Genomic DNA, 19,365 nt, shown 5'->3' with positions numbered 1-19,365 from the left:
GGAGGATTCTGAGCAGACCATGCTGCAAAGGTTACCATGGTGCCTGATAGATGATTCCATTGCTTGATAGGTTTGGGGGGTATAGTTTGTTTGTTTTAACTTGGAAAGCAACTTTGTCTTGTTCTGCCTAGAGCTGAAGTCTGCTTCTGTTCAATAAACAAACCTTCTGATTCACTTGTTGGCTCCTCCAGATAATTGTACCACAAGAAGTGAGAATGACAGGGTGGTTTTGGAGATAATGGTAGCTGAGTAATGTCTCAGATTTATTATGTGAGATGTTTTTTGGGAGTTTTTTTTTTCTTCAAAGTAGAAAAAAAAATTTGAGTGTGTGTAAATAATCTCAATATCATTCTTTTCCATACTGCTATACTGCTTATCTGGCTTATATGTTCAAAAAAATCACAGTAAATACAACGAGCTAAAGTTGTTTTAGTTTTTGGGATTGATTTGGGTTTTTTTGCAATAGTAATGTAATATTGTCCATGTCTCCAATGCAGAGAACAGACCCTCAGCTCCTTGCTCAGTTCTACTATGCTGATGAGGAACTAAATCAAGTGGCAGCTGAACTGGACAGTTTGGATGGAAGAAAGGACCCACAGAGATGTACACTGCTGGTCAACCAGTTTCGCTCCTGTCAGGTAATCAAAGTGACAACTTCCTGATTTCACTGGGATTTTTATGTACATTTAATGTATTCCTTTTTTTTTTTTGTATTAGTTAGTTTTTATTGTCAGAGCTTTTTAAAATGAACCTTTGTTAGATACATGCCTTTCATTACTTTAAAGGGTATATTCTTGAAAATGCTATCCATGAATTAAATTTCCTACATCTCATTTAAGAGTGTTGAGGCTTTCCCTGAATAAGAATACACATTATAAACTTTGTTTCCTTTCTATAAAATAAGCATACAGAGCTTACAGGGCATGAGAAATGTTTCAAAATTTCAAGTAGCAAAAAATAGGCATGTCATTTGTAGCTGCTCATCTTTCATGCCTCATGAATCTCTGAGTTTTTCATTAGTAAATGAATTACATTCAGAGGGTTATGTGATGTTCAGGTAATTCAAATTTTTAGAGGTAGAAAGGATCTACATTTTTGTACCCTTCATATTTACATGAACGCTTTGATATTTCCTCTCCCAGTCATACCCAAGAAATACAATTTGAACTGGAGTAGCTTCAAGTCTAAAATACATGATGCTCAGGTGGTATGAGGATTTCTCTATGAAAAGTAAACGTTTGCTGTCACCTCAGGACAATTTTAAGTGGAAGGACCATAGTAATAAATAAACATGTACATCTCCAGCAAGTAAAATATGATTCACTTAAGTGTAAAGAATGTATTTTGATTCACCCTTGCTACAATTTCTTCCTGTTACTCCTAATAAAATGTACTAAACTTCATTATGTGGAAAAATTTCATCACTAATCATGTTACAATGAGTTTCCAGAAAAGTGCTCTGATCATTGTAGGAAGTGTTCACATTAGGTTAGCTGAGTCTGTTGAAAAGAAAAGCAGTCAGGTGCTTTATGTTTGCTTGCAAGAAAACTAAATTTTAAAAGTGCAGCTTTTTGAAGTGTGCTTACAGAGAAAGAGTAGCCAGTGAATATGTTGTTCTGTCAGAAACAATTTTAATACTTCTGCTGACTTTGAATATCTTCACAATTTCACTGTATTGTTCCTACAGAAAAATGTAACTTTAAGGGTTTACCAAACTGGGAGCTGTAAGTTTACTAACAATTAAAAATGCTGTGACTTGGAATGAAAAAAATAGATGTGAAAGTTGCCTTCAGGGGAAGACTTCAGTCTTCTGTATGACAGATCAGCTGTACCCAAAGCACACTTCACAAATATTTATCTGACTTCTACAAAACCTCCAGTAGTGAATGTTCCACAAACTTTCTACTCAAATTCTTTCCAGACTGGCAGGAAAGGTTTTCTGTTATTAAGGGTGGGTTAGCACTATCATTGTGCAAGACAAATCTGCTTGGTTGCTTTATCCTTGGCAGTGACAATTTATTCCGTTTCCCTGCAGGCACACAGGCTTTCTGATGTGTTTCCTGTAGTATAGGCAGGCCTGAAGAGCTGTTCTATTAAAAAAAATAACTTATCTGTATGTTTCACCTGTAGGAGTGCAGGAAATGCAGACTCTGACTGCTCCTTGGTCAGTTTGCTTGGCTTGTTCTGTAGTGATTCACTACCTTGTGACTCTTAATATCTTCTGATGTCTGGTAATTTCATTTGCCAAACAGATTGCTGTTACTAAAACAATCTGTTGCTAGAACTGAAAGAAAAGATGGAGGGGTTTTTTATGTAGCTATTTTTGGAATTTGTAGTTTTAAAAGTTCTGTAGAATAGGTCAGATCATTGTCAAATGTCATGTCAAAAATGGCTTTGCTTAATTAGGTCTTACATTATTTTGTAGTACTTTGTGTAAATGCAATGTTTTTTCGTTTCTTTTAAGAATTTGTCCTGTAATTTCCAAACAAGAGAAGGAACAGTGTTTTAGTAAGGACTCAAAATGTAGATATTTGCTGACCAAAAATCACACATAGGAGGAAAAATTGGTTTTAGCCTAAGGTGTGATGGGGTTTGAGAATGATGGAGAACCAACAGCCAGCCCTGGGCTCAGAATTGTGGTGGAAGGTTTTTCATGTAAAAGGAGGGTAACAGCTGCATTGTGCAATGCCTCTGGTGTCTGCAAAAACTGTCATGCAATTCTGAGACGTTTTCTTTAGAAATGTGTACTTTCTGACTCTTCAAGCAATGCTTTTGAAAAGTGTTTTGTGACCACAGAACATAGTTTACCAGACTCCCAGTCTTTGCATGATTTTTTTTTCCTATTTTGTGCTAGCTTTTCCATGGAAACTGTAGTTTTAAGATCTCCAGATTACTCCCAATTTTTATCTCCATGAAATTTAGAGGCATAGCATTTCTATCAGATTTTAGTGTTTTTTAGGGACAAGGATTTCTAAAATTCCATGTCCTATCTTGGCGTCTGTTTTTTAAATTAATTCGTTGTTCCTGGGTTGCTTATTTTCAAATCATTCACTGCTAGTGTCTGCCTGATTAACATATGATGGTTTGGAATTTTATTTTTATCAATTAGAGAGAGGAAATGCCTTTAAATTAGTGTGATTTTTTTTTAATGCTAACAAGTCTTAGAAACTGTGAATCTTCTTGGAGAGAAGTTGGGTGTGCTGTTGGCTCTTAACCATATCTGAAGAGCTAAGATTTAAATCTTTGTATCTACTCTGAACTTCTGATAGTTTTGTTAAAGATCTCCAAGTTTGCTGTAGTGTGTGAACAGACTCAGACAAACCAGAATGTCTCTGCCTAAAGGATGTAACACTTTATAGTGGACATACTTCAAGTTTTCTATGTTAACAAAACTGGCAGAATTAGTCAGGGCAGGTTGAAGATACTGGTGCATTGTGGATGTGCAGAGAACTGCAGTCTTCAAGTCTGTTGATGCTTTCTTAGTAAAGAACTGCAACTCTGAGTGTTGTCTTCTGCTTTGTCATAATACTGTCTGCTGATAAGAATCACACTTTTTACAGTAAATTAACTTCTCAAAATTTCTGAACATCTCGCAGCTTGGTTTTCAAATGCTGTGGGCTGACTGTACAGCAGGATGCTGAGTAGCATAATCCATGAGTAAGAGTGGTAAGATGAGTAAGAGAATGGTTTTCAAAGCTTTTCATTTTCACAATAATGTGATGTAACACTGTTTTCGCGTTATGATAGCCTATTATAAAAATGCCATCCCTCATTTTGCTTTGCTTTTTGCATGTCAGTGGTAAAACTTTGTGAAATCATAACATATCTATCAATACAGTATCTTGAATTTGTTGTGTAATTAATACCTATTCAACAGAATAAAACACTTCTTTACTGGTTTCTGTTAAGATTAACAATACCTAAAGTGTGCTGAGATGCATGATGAAAAGCTGTGTGAGTTTTTCTTAAATGAACCAAAAGGTAGGTAGAATGTAAAATTTTGGATTATTGAGCTTGATTGATTGATGGTTCTAGAGGGAAAACTTTTTCCTTAAAAAAAAAGTCTCTGCATTAGTGAGTCTTCAGCAATATGCAGTGCTTGTTCATCTGAGGGTTTTTCCCTGCAACACAGATCATTGCAGTATTTTTATATCAGTGGTATAACAAGGTGTCCTTTCCTATGCTTTTCACAACATCACACAGTATTGAATTTTACAAGAAGTGATGGTAACTCATGTACACTTTTGAATTGTTCACTGATGCATTCACTATCATTCTCTAAATTAATTTGCTTTGATTGTTGCTGTTTTCACATTGATTAATATTTTGTTAGTTGACTTGGTAAACTGGTTTAAAACAATTTATTGGCTATGGAGTTGGGTTTATTGTTAAATATTACAAAAGTTCATTCCTTTTGTTTTAGAGTAAAGAGTAAAAAAACCCTTTTTTTCTAAAGCAGGAATTTGTTAGGATTTCACCAGTAACAAACTTGTGCATAACAGGTGAGAATGTTTAGGATCATAGTCCTTGCTTGCTGTTTCAGTACACTGAGAATTATTTCTCTGTGTACAGTAGTGAGCTCTCAGAATAGCACATGAGTCAGCTCCAGCGTGGTTTTATCAGCATTATTCCTGCAGATTGTGTCTCAGCAGTGTCTCTTGATCTGCTGAAGTGCACAAGGAAGGAATTTGCCCCATCAGGGCACTGACCTGAGCAAACCATAGACTCTCCTGGCTGTGCTGTCCTTTTGCACTGTTCCACAGCACAGTAAAATGGGGAATTTATAATATTTGTGAGACATGACTGTTTCTGGCTCCCTGCTAGGAGTGATGGGTGCTGCACTGTCTGGCAGTACATTACACTGGTTCTTCACTCCTTTCCTGCTGTTTGCCTTCTTGGGAAGCACCTCCTGAATTACTGCAATTGGCAGCCCAGTGTTTCCAGCTGAGCTTTAGCAGTTCCAGTTGCTGTAACATGAGGCTTTAGAAGGCAGTCTTTAGTGGACTGCCTCCTGTATAGGTCACTCCTTTATACAGTGCTGAGAAGGAGGCACCTGTGAACCTGAACTTTGTTATCCTCTGTAGCCTAAGTAAATGTTGCTGAGGAGTTGGAGCCCTCAGAGAAAGCTAATCATATTTCAGTGTTGTGTTTTATCACTTGTCTGTCTCAGTTTCTGTAGCAATACAAAATATGTGGTGAATTTTATCAAAACTGCTGTGTTTCAACCACACTTATCTCCATATTTCTTCAAGCTCAATTTAACAACTGAAAGCATCACTATGAAAGAAGTTGATGTACAAGTGTCAGTGGAAACAAAGCTTTGTCCTCACCATAACAGAATATGTGTTCCAGGCTGAAGGAGCTTACTGTGGGGTGCAGAAAGATGATATAAATTGATATAAAGATGATATAAATTGAATATGGCAAACAAAGAGTAAAGGAACAGTGCTGCTGGGAGCATGCTTGGGGAATCTGCTTTGTCACATGCTAAAATCACACTCATTGGATAGTTTGGGTTGGAAGAAACCTTTAATATCACCCAGCTCCAACTCCCTGCTATCACTGGGGACACCTCTCATTAGATTTCCCCAACGTGGGGAGGGACCTTGCACTTGGCCTTGTTGAATCAAAACTTTAACACAAAAAGAAAACATATGCTCTTTATCTTTGAAATATGTTTTTGGTGTATCTTAAAAACTTAGGAATGCTATTTGCTTTCTGAAGAGGGAGATGGATAAAACAAGTCTAGACAGAAGTGGGGAAGCTCTGGCACTGTGTTCTGTCTGAGCAAAGCAGTGATTGTGTTTGATAATGGGTCACTTTAGGGGGTGGTTACCAATTTCAGCCTGATAGGGGATAGCAGTCCAGCTGTCTTTCACAGCAGCTTCCACCATGTATCTGGGCAGATGTCTGTATTGGTTTTTGGTTTAATTAAGAAAACCCCACAAGACCCCAACGACAGTAACACAAACTCAAACAAAACAAAAAACCACAAACATCCAAAACAAAACCAAACAAATGAAAACAACAAACCAGCAAAAATCTAACTCCAAACAAACAAAACTTTCAACATAACACCATCACACAGACCTGTGAAGCTGTTGCAGGGTTTGCAAATTGCTTAGTAACATCTCCAGAGTGGAAGAGAAACATGACTGAGCTGAGTGAATTATCATAGAGCATGCATTGATTTCTCTGTAGTGGGAAATGGAAAGGTTCTTCAGTGTGTGACATTTGAGTTTTCTTATTATATATATTTAAAAATAAACAAAAGTTGATGTAGCGTGAAATGACAACACAGGTGGTAATCAATAATGCACAAGGGTGAAACTCAATCTGGATTGACAAGTTGCTAAATAATGAAAAGAGAACTTATCTTTGTGTACAAAACACTATTAATTTTTTATCAGTGAAAAAGGAATATGATTGTATTATGTTAAATGGTGCATGCTGGGGTGGCCATAGGTTGCTGCTGAAGAGCTGTGATGCAAGGTTGTGCTGTACCATCTGCTCATGATGACCACAATCATTGCATGCAAACTCCTGTGGAAAACCACTGCCTTTGGTGGATGAGGTAGTCATCCATATAAAACATGAGGTGCTAACAGGAGAGCAAAATGAATATTTTATCTGTACTTCAATTAGAACAGTTTCTTCTTTTGGTCACAAGTTTTACTCAAATTTAAAAATACATTTTCTTCTTTGTGAAAGAGAACCCAGCTACAGAAGACTCTTAATTTCAGAGGTATTGGAGTCTTCCAACACTCAGCTTCAAAAGATAAAATGATTTTTCATTTCTTAATTATGATTATTTGCCCTTAGTCATAGTTTTTATATTGCTAACAATTGGCACGTTGGTACCTTGAATGAGTATTGGCAGGGGGCCCGAGACACAGGGGTGTCATTCCCAGAGCATTTGAAGGCTAAATGAGGACAATGGAGCCAGGTCATTTAAAGGCTGACTTTTCTGAGCCTTTGTGAAGTAAGATACTGTACCAGACCCAGTTATGTAGGAATTAATGTAATGTGATGTGTCTGACTGTCAAGGGCTTTACAGTTCTGCCACACTCTTCAGCAGTGCCATCAGAGGATTGCTGTCAGCTCTGCTATAGTGTGATTGGCTAAATTTTAATTTTTTTTTTTTTTACTGTTGCAAAGAAGGATAGATTTCAGTATCAGCCACTGAATTTTTTATGTAGTCTGAATTGTTTATGTAGTCTCATGACTTAAATATGCTGCAGTTTTCCTTCTTTTCTCCATATGGATATGGTAGCTCCACGTTAGCAAGATTAACAATACGTGCAAATTATTTATTTTGTCATGTTTTTGTACTCAGGGATTAAGTCTCTTTCCTGTGCTAGAAGCCTTTTCACTTAATCATATAGAAAAATCCCTTTCCTTTATTTATTTTTTCCTTTAATACTGGGAAAGTATGATAAGAAAGACAAGAAGGCAAGTTAGTATTTTTTTCAAGTCAGTTCTTAGCAGTGGAATTTAATTTTCATTGTGACCTTACCATACTTGAAAGTTAAAGCCTGTTTTTTAATAAGAAGTAATTCATTTCATACTAATGGATTATTATGAGGAATATTTTGTGGAATAATCTGCAGTCTGGTTTTCTCATGTGTCAGGTTGTTATAAGTTTTCATTAAACAAAATCCGTGAATGGAACATCGTGAGTTGGAAGGATCATCAGTTCCTGGCCACACACAGCCCCATCCCCAGGAGTCACCCCCTGTGCCCCAGAGCATTGTCCAAACACCCTTTGAGCTCTGCCAGGCTGATGCTGTGACCAAGGCCCTGGGGAGCCTGGTCAGTGCCCAGCCACCCCCTGGGGGCAGAACCTTTCCCTAATATCCAACTTAAAGCTCCCCTGACTCAACTTCAGGCTGTTCCCTCATTCCTGTCACTGTCACCACAGAGATCAGTGTCTGTGCCTCCTCTTCCCCTCATGAGGAATTTGTAACTGCACTGAGGTCTCCCCTCACTTTCCTCCTCCTGGGATAACATCCCAAATTGATTTGTTTGTCCCTTAGTCCTTCCCCGGTGGTTCTCACTGTGCCACTGCCAGCTCCAGGCTCTGTGCACTCCAGCCCTGCATTACACACAGTGCCAGCCATGTCCTGGAGAGCCTGGACCCCTCCAGCAGGGCACTCCAGTCACAGAACTCATCCCACAGGTTCTACTCATGCCAATGATGCCAAATCTCTGGGGCTGGGCAAAGGCTTTGAGCTCCTCCTGCTGGATCCTCCTGCTGCACCTTGAGATGAAAGCCTTTAGGTCTTAAATATATTAAATATATATCTATATATGTTAAATATTGGACACAACAAGGACTTCTACACGTTGGAAGGAGGGATTGCAAAATGTTTTGGAGTTTGAGAGAATAGATTAACTTCAGACTGCCCTTTCATTACTATTAGTGTATAATTTAACAATAAACTACTAATCGAATGGCTGGAATTTAAGGTGATGGGAAGAAAATAAATTGTTGGCCATTAGAGTGGCTTGTTCAGTCATTGCAACTTTATAATTAGCCAGAGAGAATGAGAAACTTAAATAGTTCACTCATTACCCCAAGTTCCTTTTGGGGTAAAGAATCACTGGTTGTCTTCTGCCTCCAGCTTATGCTTTTGAAAGAATTTGTGTTAATTCATTGCTGCACAGTGTTCTTGGTGAAAAATAATGCAGACTTTAAGACAATTTAAAAAATGATTGATTTTTGAAAGTATTACATGTATTAGCAAGCTAGTGTTGCTTTGAAGAAGTTTGAAATGACTGATATGAAAACAGCTTGTGATAAGGATGGATTTGCTGTTGGAGAGCAGGCTCAGACAATGGGCTTTGTTCCTGCATGTTTATGCACTGCTTGCACTCATAAAAACTTCCCATTTTAAAGGCTTTGGGAAATCTATACTTGTATAAAATTAATTATGCAGAAAATGTTCTCTTGGTTAAGGAAGCTTACCTTTTTTGCTTATACCACCCATCTCCTGCTGTATTTCCATTTTTTTAGAGTAGTGCTATTTTTTCAACACTTCTCAAAGTGGTGTTGAGGTGAGCAGCAGCAGCATTACCCCAAGTACACGGTTCTTCACCTGGTGAAGAGATAAAGCTAGATACTTCTTACATGTTTATACTGCTCCTTGTTCCATAGTTCTGAGGGAAGCTCAGAATTTAATCCAGAAAATGTAGTGCTCTTGATGCTAACTTATGTTGTACATAATATAAATTCTTAGGTTTGCCCTGAGAATACATTTTCACTTCTCTAGAGGTCTCAAGGTTTCTGTGCCTGAAGATGACTTACACAAATGCCAAGCAGCAGATATTTGTATTCTTTGGTTTCTCACTTGCCCTGCAGTGTCTGTAACTGCTGCTGAGGTTGTTGCTATTCCACATACACAGGGCTCATAACCAAACACAGTAATAGTTCATGTAGAGGTGGTAAGTGATGGTCCTCTGGAGGCTGCAAAGCTTGTTCAATTGATTTGTGCAACTGAGGCTCTGAGCTAAACTCCCTTTGTGATGTAAGCTCTGGTAATTTTTGTTTTGGAATTGTTCTGATACTGTGAAAAAGTCTTTTTTGGTGTGTTTTTTGTTCACTTTTTTCTGTTTGGGTCTGATGCAGACACAAATAATCAGAGATGGAATCTAGCAGGCTTTCAGAGTCATGTTTACCTTTGACTTACCTGATAACAGGTATGAGAAATTATTTTTCATTTTCATACGTTTGTACAAACCTCTGGCCTCAGTGCCAGCCATGTTTATTATTTGTACAATATTCCTCCATAGGGATTTTGCAAATTTGACTGTAAAATATTTTAACCCTGTAGCTGGGATGTGATGAGTTTTCTCAGTAGATCTAATTAAAACATTTGTGGTTGTCTGGCTTATTCTGAAATGCAAATATCATAATTTATAATTGAGAAAAGAATATTATGAGGGGATTCCTTAACCAGGAAAGCAGCATTATCTTGATGTAAGTTTTTAGGAGAACTTTAAATCACTCATTTAAAATAGACAGACTGTAGAAATTATTTGAATGAAAGTCTCCAAAGGTTCGGGCTCCTTGGTTTTCAGCTGAAGTGTTGTTGGATATAACTCTGTATTTGTGGTGTAATTTCACAATTGGCCTTTCTTTGTCTTTTGTCTGCTGGTGCACAACTTCAGCATAACTCAATTAATTCTGTACTCAGTGAAATCAGATTTTTCATTGATTTTTAATGCTAAATGTGTTTTCTTTCCTAGCAGGTAAAGACTTTTAAATGTACCAGTGCTGTGGGTTATGAGTGAGCTTTATAACTGTATTAATGGAAAGGCATAGAGTGGTTTCAGAAGGAAATATTTCTGTCTATTTGAGTGGTTTTGGTCAGAGGTCTGTGATAGTTTTAGCAGCTCTGCCCAGTCTTTGATTCAAGCAAGCCCTTGGGCACTTGGTAGAAATGTTATAAACATTTTAGTTTCAGTAAATATCTTAACTTTATTGCTTGGCTATGTAGTTGAGCATGGGCAAACAAGAGAAATGAACTTTGATTTTATATAAAAATAACCCTGTTCCAATGTGTATTTCTGTGTTATCACACACAGTTCCTTAGGCATTATCCCATGGTCTGTTGGCAGCGTCAGTTTAAAAATTGACACTATTCTTGTTCTTATTCCCACACTTGTGCATGGCACCCCTCAAAAAGCACAGCTTTGAGAGAGCTTTGAAGTTTTAGATCCTTATCCAAGGTTAGTTTAAATAAGCTGTGGTCAGCTTTACATTGCAAACACTTGTTCAGCTGTACTGATGCATGTATTTGTGGAGTCTGTGAACCTGAGCAGTGAAATGACGTGGGTCACTCTGGCTCTGTGTACTGAAACCCTTCCCAAATGTCCCCAGCACAAGAGCACTGAGTGCTGGTGGGACATGGGGATAGGGACTGCAGGGTGGGTGAGATGGGGAGATAAAGGGCTGAGTCTCCAGCTGGCCTGGCTGCCAAAGGCTGACTCTGCAAAATGGCCTGACGCCAGTCCGTGATGGAAAGTGGCTTTGTGTTTCAGGTGTAAAAAAACCTTATCTGAAGGTGTCTCCTGCTATCTGATGAGTTCAAGTGCTATGAGGAGAAAGAATCTCTAGGGGGGGAAATGCATGCTCTTTCATTCTATGCTTTATTGGAATTGGATCCGTGCTGAAGAGAAGCAGTTTTTGCAAAGGAAGTCAGCATCAAGGAGCATCCCTTGATGGAGAGGGTACCTGTGAGGAGCTGCTAAAGCACTCAGAGGGCACTGCTGTAGTGGGTTGGCAGTGAGTTATCTATGAAATACTAATTGTATCATTAACATCCTTGACAGGAGCAAACTGGGAGTACATACCATAGTCACTGTGAACAGTGAGACGGTTCAGAGGTGGGATGTGTTCCTGTTTGATTGCATCTGTCCATTGAAGAACATTTTCTTGTAGAATTAGGTGGAAATAGATCTCATTAAAGGAGACAAATTAGCCAAAAGTGAAAGGAGCTCCCTGCTGGGTTCTGAAATGTAATGATTGGTTAGAAGCTGGCAAGAATCTATTCCTGATGTTATTTTGTTAATTGATACAGAGGTTCAACAGTGTGGATTGAACCAGGAGTACTTTTAGCTGAAGTAAGGGCCAGGTCTTTCTTGCCTGTCTAATTTGTAACCCTAGAGACATTATATTAGTTGTGTTAGGAGAGGTCAGTGAAGGAGACAGCGGGGTAATTACTGAGATCAAGGGAGGAAGTTGACGGAAAGAAACCTTCATGTTCACAAAGTTTAGAAACCGTAGCAGACAAAGATACCTTTTAACAATACAGTGAAGAAGTAAGAGCCAAAAGCAAACTCTGTCCAACCTGTTGGGTGTTCCTCATTGATCTGTGGTGAGGAGGGAATCGTGATTGTTTTCTGAATTGTATCTGTGTTTGAGGCTCTTTCTAAACTGGAACAGAGCTGGTGAACTCTGGAAGAAAGTTCTCGTAAGGTTTGTATTTAAGAGACTTGATGCAGAGGTAGGAAAGGCCAGGAATAAGCTGTTTGACATGAGAGTGAGCTAAGACTTACTCAGAGAAAATTATTTTCTTTTATACAATGTCTTCCAATTTAATTTTGGTGGGGACAATACCAGTGTAGAAAAAAAAAAGAAGAAAAACTGAGAAGAGCCATTTTAAAGTGATGATGTCAAGATTAAACTTAAATCTGAGACAATGCACATACCTACTTTACTTTTTTTCTGTCCTCATAGAGCTTGTAAATTTGGGTGGTTTTCCTTTAGAGTTTCATTTCCAGTTCAGTTGTTTTATAACTGATGGCAACATTTGTCATTTCATTACTCCTAGTAGTGATGACTTGTGTATTTGCATTGCTCTAACAGATGTCTTCTCTGTGCTGCCTGACATCTTCAAACAGTTGGTGTCAGGTACCTGCTTCCTACTTGGGTTTGCCATTGAGTGAAAGCTCTTAACATTTATTTTGCAAGCAGGCAGACTTGTCAACCCTTTCATATGTTTTCACCATACTTCACTGCAAATGAACTTGAGTATGGTTGTTCTAAATACACTAAGTAACTTACAAGTATCAGAAGAGTTGGGGTTTTTGTCTGTTGGGTTTGGTTCACAGATGTTAATTTGCCTTTTTTCCTCCAGTAATGTCAGGTGATCTGTGGAATGTTGTAGTTGGGTGAAAAACAAACCTGCAGAGTTAAACATTCGTTATCAGTAAATAAAATAATTAAATGTGTCTTTTAAAATGTTGGCTTTTAACAGCTTTTCTTAATTTTTGGGAAGCTTCTGGTCACTACAGAATAATTAGCAAATGGCTATAAAAAGTAAAATGCTTGACTGTAAGTTGGGCCATCAGTACAACTCCATCAACTAACAGGAATTGTATTTTCTTTCTACATTTCATATTTGATCTTATGTAGGGAGTGATTCATGTTTAAATATATTTTCTCCTTAAAAACAGGATTCTAATAATGTTTAGTGCTGTAGTCTTAAACTGTAGTTTCTCACGTTAACAAGTTTTTTCATGTGTTTCCACTTGCTCACAGGGATCACATGGGTCATTGTGAGAAGCTCCTGTTATCTAAGACTGTGGACAGTGGAATGAAAATGCTGTGCACTGCAGGTTAGGGAATTCATTTGCAGCAGAGAACCATAGGGAAGAAAGCTGGATCCACTCCAACTCAGCAATGAATGTGTTGGGGATGCAGGATGCTTTCACTGCAGCAGGGGAAGGCAGAGTGAAGATGGCAGTAATTCATGATGACATCTCCTTCATTCTGCCCTCTGTGAATGGGGATTCCTCTTTTATTTATTGAGAGTTGTTGTTGCTAGGCTGGGGCAATACAAAATTTAAATTGCTAGATGTCAAAGGTGCCTTTTCATGGTGAGTTTTGGTATTACTCTCTAGTGGGATGGGTTAAACTAGGAGCTGCTCCCCAAAGTTCATACATAGAAAAATTCTGTTACTTTTAGAAAGTGGAATCTCATGAGTTGCACCCCCAGTTTGTGGATGACACCAAGTTGGGTGGAAGAGTTCATCTCCTCAGCAGAGGGATGCGGACAGTCTGAAAAGCTCAGCCTTTGGATCTGTGCAAGATGGACTGGAGGGAAAACCATAGAGAGGCTTTGGATCTCTTATGTGAAACAACTGTCTGGGCTCTGAAGCCAGGACTTCTGTGTGTACATTGAGAACCTGTTTGTTACATCAGAGAGGACACCACCTTAGTACTGGATTCTTTTGTTAAAGTAGCCCATAAAACCCTAAATATTTGCTAATTGCTTTAATTACAATAAAATCAGCCTTTATTTTTGGCATTAATTTTTGTTCATCAGTGACTTCTGATTGCCATAATGTGATGTTGAAGGAGTTCTGGAACTTACCAAGCTAAAAAAGGTAACAAAAAATGTCATGGACTTACTTAAATGAGGAGGCTGAAATATCCATTCAGCTCATGGTGATGCTGTCATAGACTACATTGCCTTAGCTGGATTTTACTGATAATTCAAAACATGGCTGTTAAAGAGGTACTAAACAGCGCAGGAAGTTACCTTCCTTTGAAGAAGTCTTGCAAAAGACCTCAGAAAGGTCTTATTACATTTAATGTTGTAGAAGAACAGCATAAATTTCATTGATGACATGTACAAAAAGGTAGATTAGTTTGCCTTTTGTTGCTCTAAACTTATGTTTCATAGTATAAGGAAGATTAATTTCTTGGTACTTTTGGGTACCTATTCAGGAAGCTAATGCAGCAATTGATGTTAGCTTTATGCTCTAATTATTTAATATATGGGTAATTACTGATGGGCCAAAAATAAACCAACTTTTTGTCCTCTACTGTGTCTACCTACATACGTTGTCTCACTATCACTCGTCTTCCCTCTCAAAATGAAATTTAAGTGCTGTCTGTTATGTGAAACTCTGAGCTGTGTTTTCCAGGAAATTAGGAGTTTGGAGTAAATCCCAAAGCAGAATCTCTGCAGTGGCTGCCTGTGCTCCTGTAAAGCCTCCGCAGAGCACCTGGAACAAAACTCTGCACATCCCAGTGTGCAGATAAACCAAAAGATAACAGATAAAGCCACCCAAAGAGGCATTAAAATCCAGAGGCTTTTATGTAGAAAGATGGATCAAGTGAAAGATTTACTACTTCAATTCCAACTAATTGATTTCTGTTGCTTAAATTGGAGCAAAATTTCAGTGCTGCCATGTATCCAAACCCATTTGTTATTAGCTTACAAAGCAGAATACTGTAATTAAATAAATTGAATGTTTCTTGAAGCTCTTCTAAAGAAAAGACTAATTTGCTTACAATGCCTTGGATAGTCTGTCTAAATTGGCTGGCATCCTTCCAGTTTTAAAGCATCTGAGATCTGAAATTATTATGGGAGCAAATATTCCAGATTTTTAATGTAAGTTACTCTGCTCTGGGTGTCATAAGAAAAATGGAAGAGGGAAGTGATGGAGAATTGTTGGTTTGGGTTTTTTTCTTCTGTAGGACAATAAAATAAACCCTGTAGAACAACAGAGAGTTTGGGAAATTGTACATCCTGAAACAGCAAAAGCAATTTACCTTGTAGAAATCTTTCAGTATTTGTACATTTTATATCCAAGTTCCATCAACTGTTCTTTCCTAATCTTCCTGTATCCCTGCTAGACGAGGCAGGAAAAGATGCCCATCTTTTTAATTGGTTTTTTCACTCAGCTCTCTGACAGAATAATCAGCTGCCCGTGTGAAGGATACAGACAACTGCTACTGGAGATGGAGCTATTGTGATTTATCTCCATTGGGACATGTATATTAAAATTCTAATTACTTTAACTTAGCAGTACTGCACATATTACCAAAAATACCTGACTCAAAGTTTGGCATACATGGCAATGTCTTGGTAGATCTTGGGTGCTCTGGAGCAGAAGCATCTAGAGATTATAGGAATGTTGAAGAAATTGGGAAGAATATTAAGTGTCTTTTAAGTGGGAAGAAAATAAATTATATGCTTAAACATTAGTATATTGTAAAAAGTTGAATTATCTTCGTTGCATCATCTTGCCTTATTTGCAATATTTAAGTGCATTAAGGTAAAAAATTTCATGATGCTTGTAGTAATTATGAGATGATTTAGACAGAAACTTAGAGCTTTTTAACAGGTATAATGATTAGGAAAACAGAGCAAAACCATGGAACAGTTGCTTACCAGCTGTGAGTGCTCTTTCTTTATTCTCTTTGTGTAAAATCTTCTTTAAAACTCAGGAATTTTGAATATGTATATAGGTGGTTATATAAGGGAAATTCAATCTCTCTTGTAGCTGCTGTCAAATAAGATTGCATTTAAAAAATAATCCACTGAAGTAAAATAAAATTTAGGGAGCAAAGTTTTTTAATATGGCTTTTCCTCTTATTCTGTGTAGCATTTTAGGGGAAAAAAAGTAAGAGAAAAATTGCATTTCCCCATATTAAAGTTGGTTGGCAAGTAAAATAAATTGGAATATCCTGTCCTAAAATAAAATGTAATTGGATTACTTACAGTCTGATATAACCAGATTTGAGTGTTCTTCTCAGTTTCCTGCCTTAATATTTCTCTGCATTTTGTGAAACTTTTGTAAAATTTTAACTGGTAAGATTGCTTTTTACCACTATATCTCTCCAATGCAAAAAGGCCTTTACAAACTTTGATTAATTCTCTGAAAACAGGAATCTGGCTTTTTCATCCTGATGATAAAGACCAACTTGTATTGCACTAGTTATAAAGTGAGAGCTACAGGCAAAGCACCTGGTCTCAAAATAGATCAGTAATAACAGATTTGAAACACTTCATGAGTGACTCATGCCTTTCTACAATGTAAATGTTTTTATCCTCAGTTTCAGTCTTTGCTCTGTTACTTTGGGTGGGAGCTGGGTAGTTTAGGAGTTGTTTTTCTTAGGAGGCTTACTTTCAAAATACTTTAGTTCCCAGGTAGATTCAGCTAAATATTAGTGAGAGAAGTATACTCAATACCACGAATTAAAAAATGGAAGGGGCATAGGAAACTTGCTATTATTCTTCTTCCGACCCTAAAGTGTCATGCCAGTTTGGATGTGATTGTTTGTCTAACTTCCTGTTGTCCTGGAGGGAGAGGTGGTGAGTGTTCTGCAGCCAGGGGTTCAGGGTGCTGCTGCTGCAGCAGGGTCTGGGCATCTCTGCTCTGTTCTCTTCCAGCATTTGAACTTCAGTTCTCCTTGCAATGACCCAGGGAGTTGTTAAGGTTGGTTTTTCCTGCAGTTCCTACAAGGGGAATCTCTTTGGGTTCTAAGGGATCCTCTTGCCCCACTGATCCTGGCAGTACAATGGGGAGGTTTCATCTCTTAAATCAGGTATTTTGTGTCAGTGATTCTAGTTTTCTTTTCTTATCTCTTCTCATACCTGCTGGCCATGGTCTGTGTTGTGATGCCCTGGAGGGGCTACAGGGCATTTGATTTTCAGTCTTACATCTAGAGAAGATGGTTACACTTCCTCATGTGTTTTAACTGTATGAGATGGAGTTTTTGTTTGTTTTTTACAACTTTATTGAAATGAAATTTATGTCATGACAGGTTTGCAAAAAATGCTTTATTGTGAAACTGTTTTAATGGTTAGCACATCAAGTACCTTATACCAGTGTGTAATAAATATTGCTGATCGTTAATTTATTCCCTTATTTTGGATGAAGACAACTGTAATTACAGCCTTAATGTTAAGATTATTTTATGGCAACAGCATGTGCAGCAGTCTGTGGAGAAATTGCAGGAAATGTGGATCATTCTTTCTAGCTAAAGTGTTTTTTTTCTTTTTTTGATGGGGAACATATTAAAGGGGCAGGTTTCTTCAAAATTCCTGTTTTCTATTGTTTTTTAAATTCACGTGAAAATAAGCCAGTGAAGTGTAGATTTAAGGCAATTCTGTCTGTTAAACAATTTTGTATAGACAGATGTGGTGGTAGTTGTTTGAGAAATACTTTAAATAGAATGTGAATTCTGTAAATAGCGGAAGAAGCAGAAGACAAAACATCTTTATGAAAGCACTCAGCCTTTTTCATGCTCTCAATCTACCTTTATTATGTTAATTAAATTCTGTACAGTTCCCAGCAGGGGAATGTGAAAATTATCTTTTCAAATAAATGAATACAGATTATTTACTGCATATCAAGAAACTGCTTGTAGGTCTTTGATCATTGTCCTGGTGCAGAGGTAGATCAGAGCAGTTATTAAAACTCTAATTTGTGTGGTGGCCCCTTATCCTCCTGGTGTCTGGGGGATGAGGTGGTTGGTGAGTGTGCCAGCCGTTGCCCACTGGGGATTCAGGTGTGTAAAGTGCTTTAGATTACCAGGATGAGCTTAAATGATCCCAACATAACTCAGTTTCTAACAACTGCAAGGTGCCCTGTCAGGTGCTCTTTGTGGGAATAAGGGGAGTGTGTATTGTTGGGGCTGGTGAGAGGAAATGGAATAAGTATAATTCACTTCTAGTTTATTTACTGATAGGTACAGATAGCTGGAGGTAATGAACTCTTTGTCATGCCTCCTCATCAGAAGTCCCATTAAAGTAGTCAAAGTGAACTAATCTGAGAAACAGTTCCAGGAAAACTACAAAGAGTGCAGTTTGCTGCTCTTGGTTCTGTGCAGTATTCTCCTCTTGTTTTCACTGTGTATATGAAGACCATGAGAGCTAAACACTGCGTTTTCTGTCTTAATTGGTTGGTACCTCACTAATAAAGTCTATTTTAGAGGAAAAAATGTTTTCTGTGCAAACAGTATATATGGTATCCTGTGTTTTGCTTCAGGATAATGTTTTGAACATCATAAACCAAATCATGGATGAATGCATTCCACATGAACGGGCCAATAGAGACTTTTGTGTGAAGTTTCCAGAGGAAATTCGCCATGACAACCTTGCAGGACAGCTTTGGTTTGGAGCAGAGGTAGGTCTGTTACACCTCTGTTCTTTAGGATTAATAGACACCTTTTTTGTTGTGTAAAGCCACAAGAACCTTTTCAGGCTTTTCTGAGAGAGGTCCAAAAAGGAATTACGGGGCAGAATAAACAAGAGAACTTGCTCTGGGGCTGCTCAGAGAAATGGGGTTCTTTAACTTTGGTTTTGGTTGGGCTAAGAACATACCAGGTTATTTTCATAATTCTGTGTTGTCAGTATTCTATAGTGAAAAACTTTTCTTTTGTGGGTTAGCATCTGAGTGATGTTTTTGTTTGGGTTTTTTTTCTGATCAGCCATCTTGTGTTTCAAAGATCTTACAAACAAATAAAAGTGTATTATGGAGTTTTAACGGGACAAAAGTTCATCTCCAACAAATAGAAGTGCATGCTGTCACTTTATTTTAATGGCTCTGTTATGCTATAATTCATCCTAAATATTCAACCTCAGGCTGTCATTTGTTGCACATAGCTTCCTTGTTTAATGTGTATGCCAAAAATACAATAGTTCCTCTGCAGAACACTCAAGTCCACTATTCTTCTCTTACCTGGTTTCTCTCAAAGACTTGCTTCTAGAGCAACCTGTGGGAACAAGGAATTATTGTAGTGAATAAGCTTCTGTTATTTAACCGAAGGAAGCCTGAAGTGTCAAAACAATATACAAGATATTTATTTATTAGTACTGATGTCTTTGGCTAAAAAAAGTAAATCATTGTGGCATCTTTAGTGATAAACTCGTCACTTTACTGGCCTTAAGGTGACACCATGGATTTGTTGAGACTGGGGTTAGTCCAGGCATCCCACCACACGACGTCATGTTGTGGTCTTATTGTCAGTGTTGCCTCTCCTGTATTTGAAGCAATCCTTGGCCTCCTGTTAATATCCTTTTTTTTCCCTCTACCAATTTCTCCTTTCTTTTTCGAGTGCAT

General features: G+C 37.9%; 1 protein-coding gene across 3 annotated transcripts in view; it reads left to right on the top strand.

Annotated features, from left to right (window-relative positions):
• ZFYVE28 (zinc finger FYVE-type containing 28) overlaps nt 1-19,365 on the top strand; it is a 146,170-nt gene that overhangs the window by 66,197 nt on the left and 60,608 nt on the right. For all 3 annotated transcript variants that reach the window (XM_030947290.1, XM_030947288.1, XM_030947291.1), the window contains exons 2-3: nt 498-638; nt 18,292-18,429. In XM_030947290.1, coding sequence (XP_030803150.1) covers nt 498-638; nt 18,292-18,429 — 279 coding nt within the window. The remainder of the gene's footprint in view (nt 1-497; nt 639-18,291; nt 18,430-19,365) is intronic.

This window comes from Camarhynchus parvulus, chromosome 4 (genome assembly GCF_901933205.1).
Source record: "Camarhynchus parvulus chromosome 4, STF_HiC, whole genome shotgun sequence".
Classification (NCBI taxonomy): Eukaryota; Metazoa; Chordata; class Aves; order Passeriformes; family Thraupidae; genus Camarhynchus; species Camarhynchus parvulus.
Note: the sequence above shows the minus strand (reverse complement) of the source record. Positions and strands in the feature narration are given on the sequence as shown.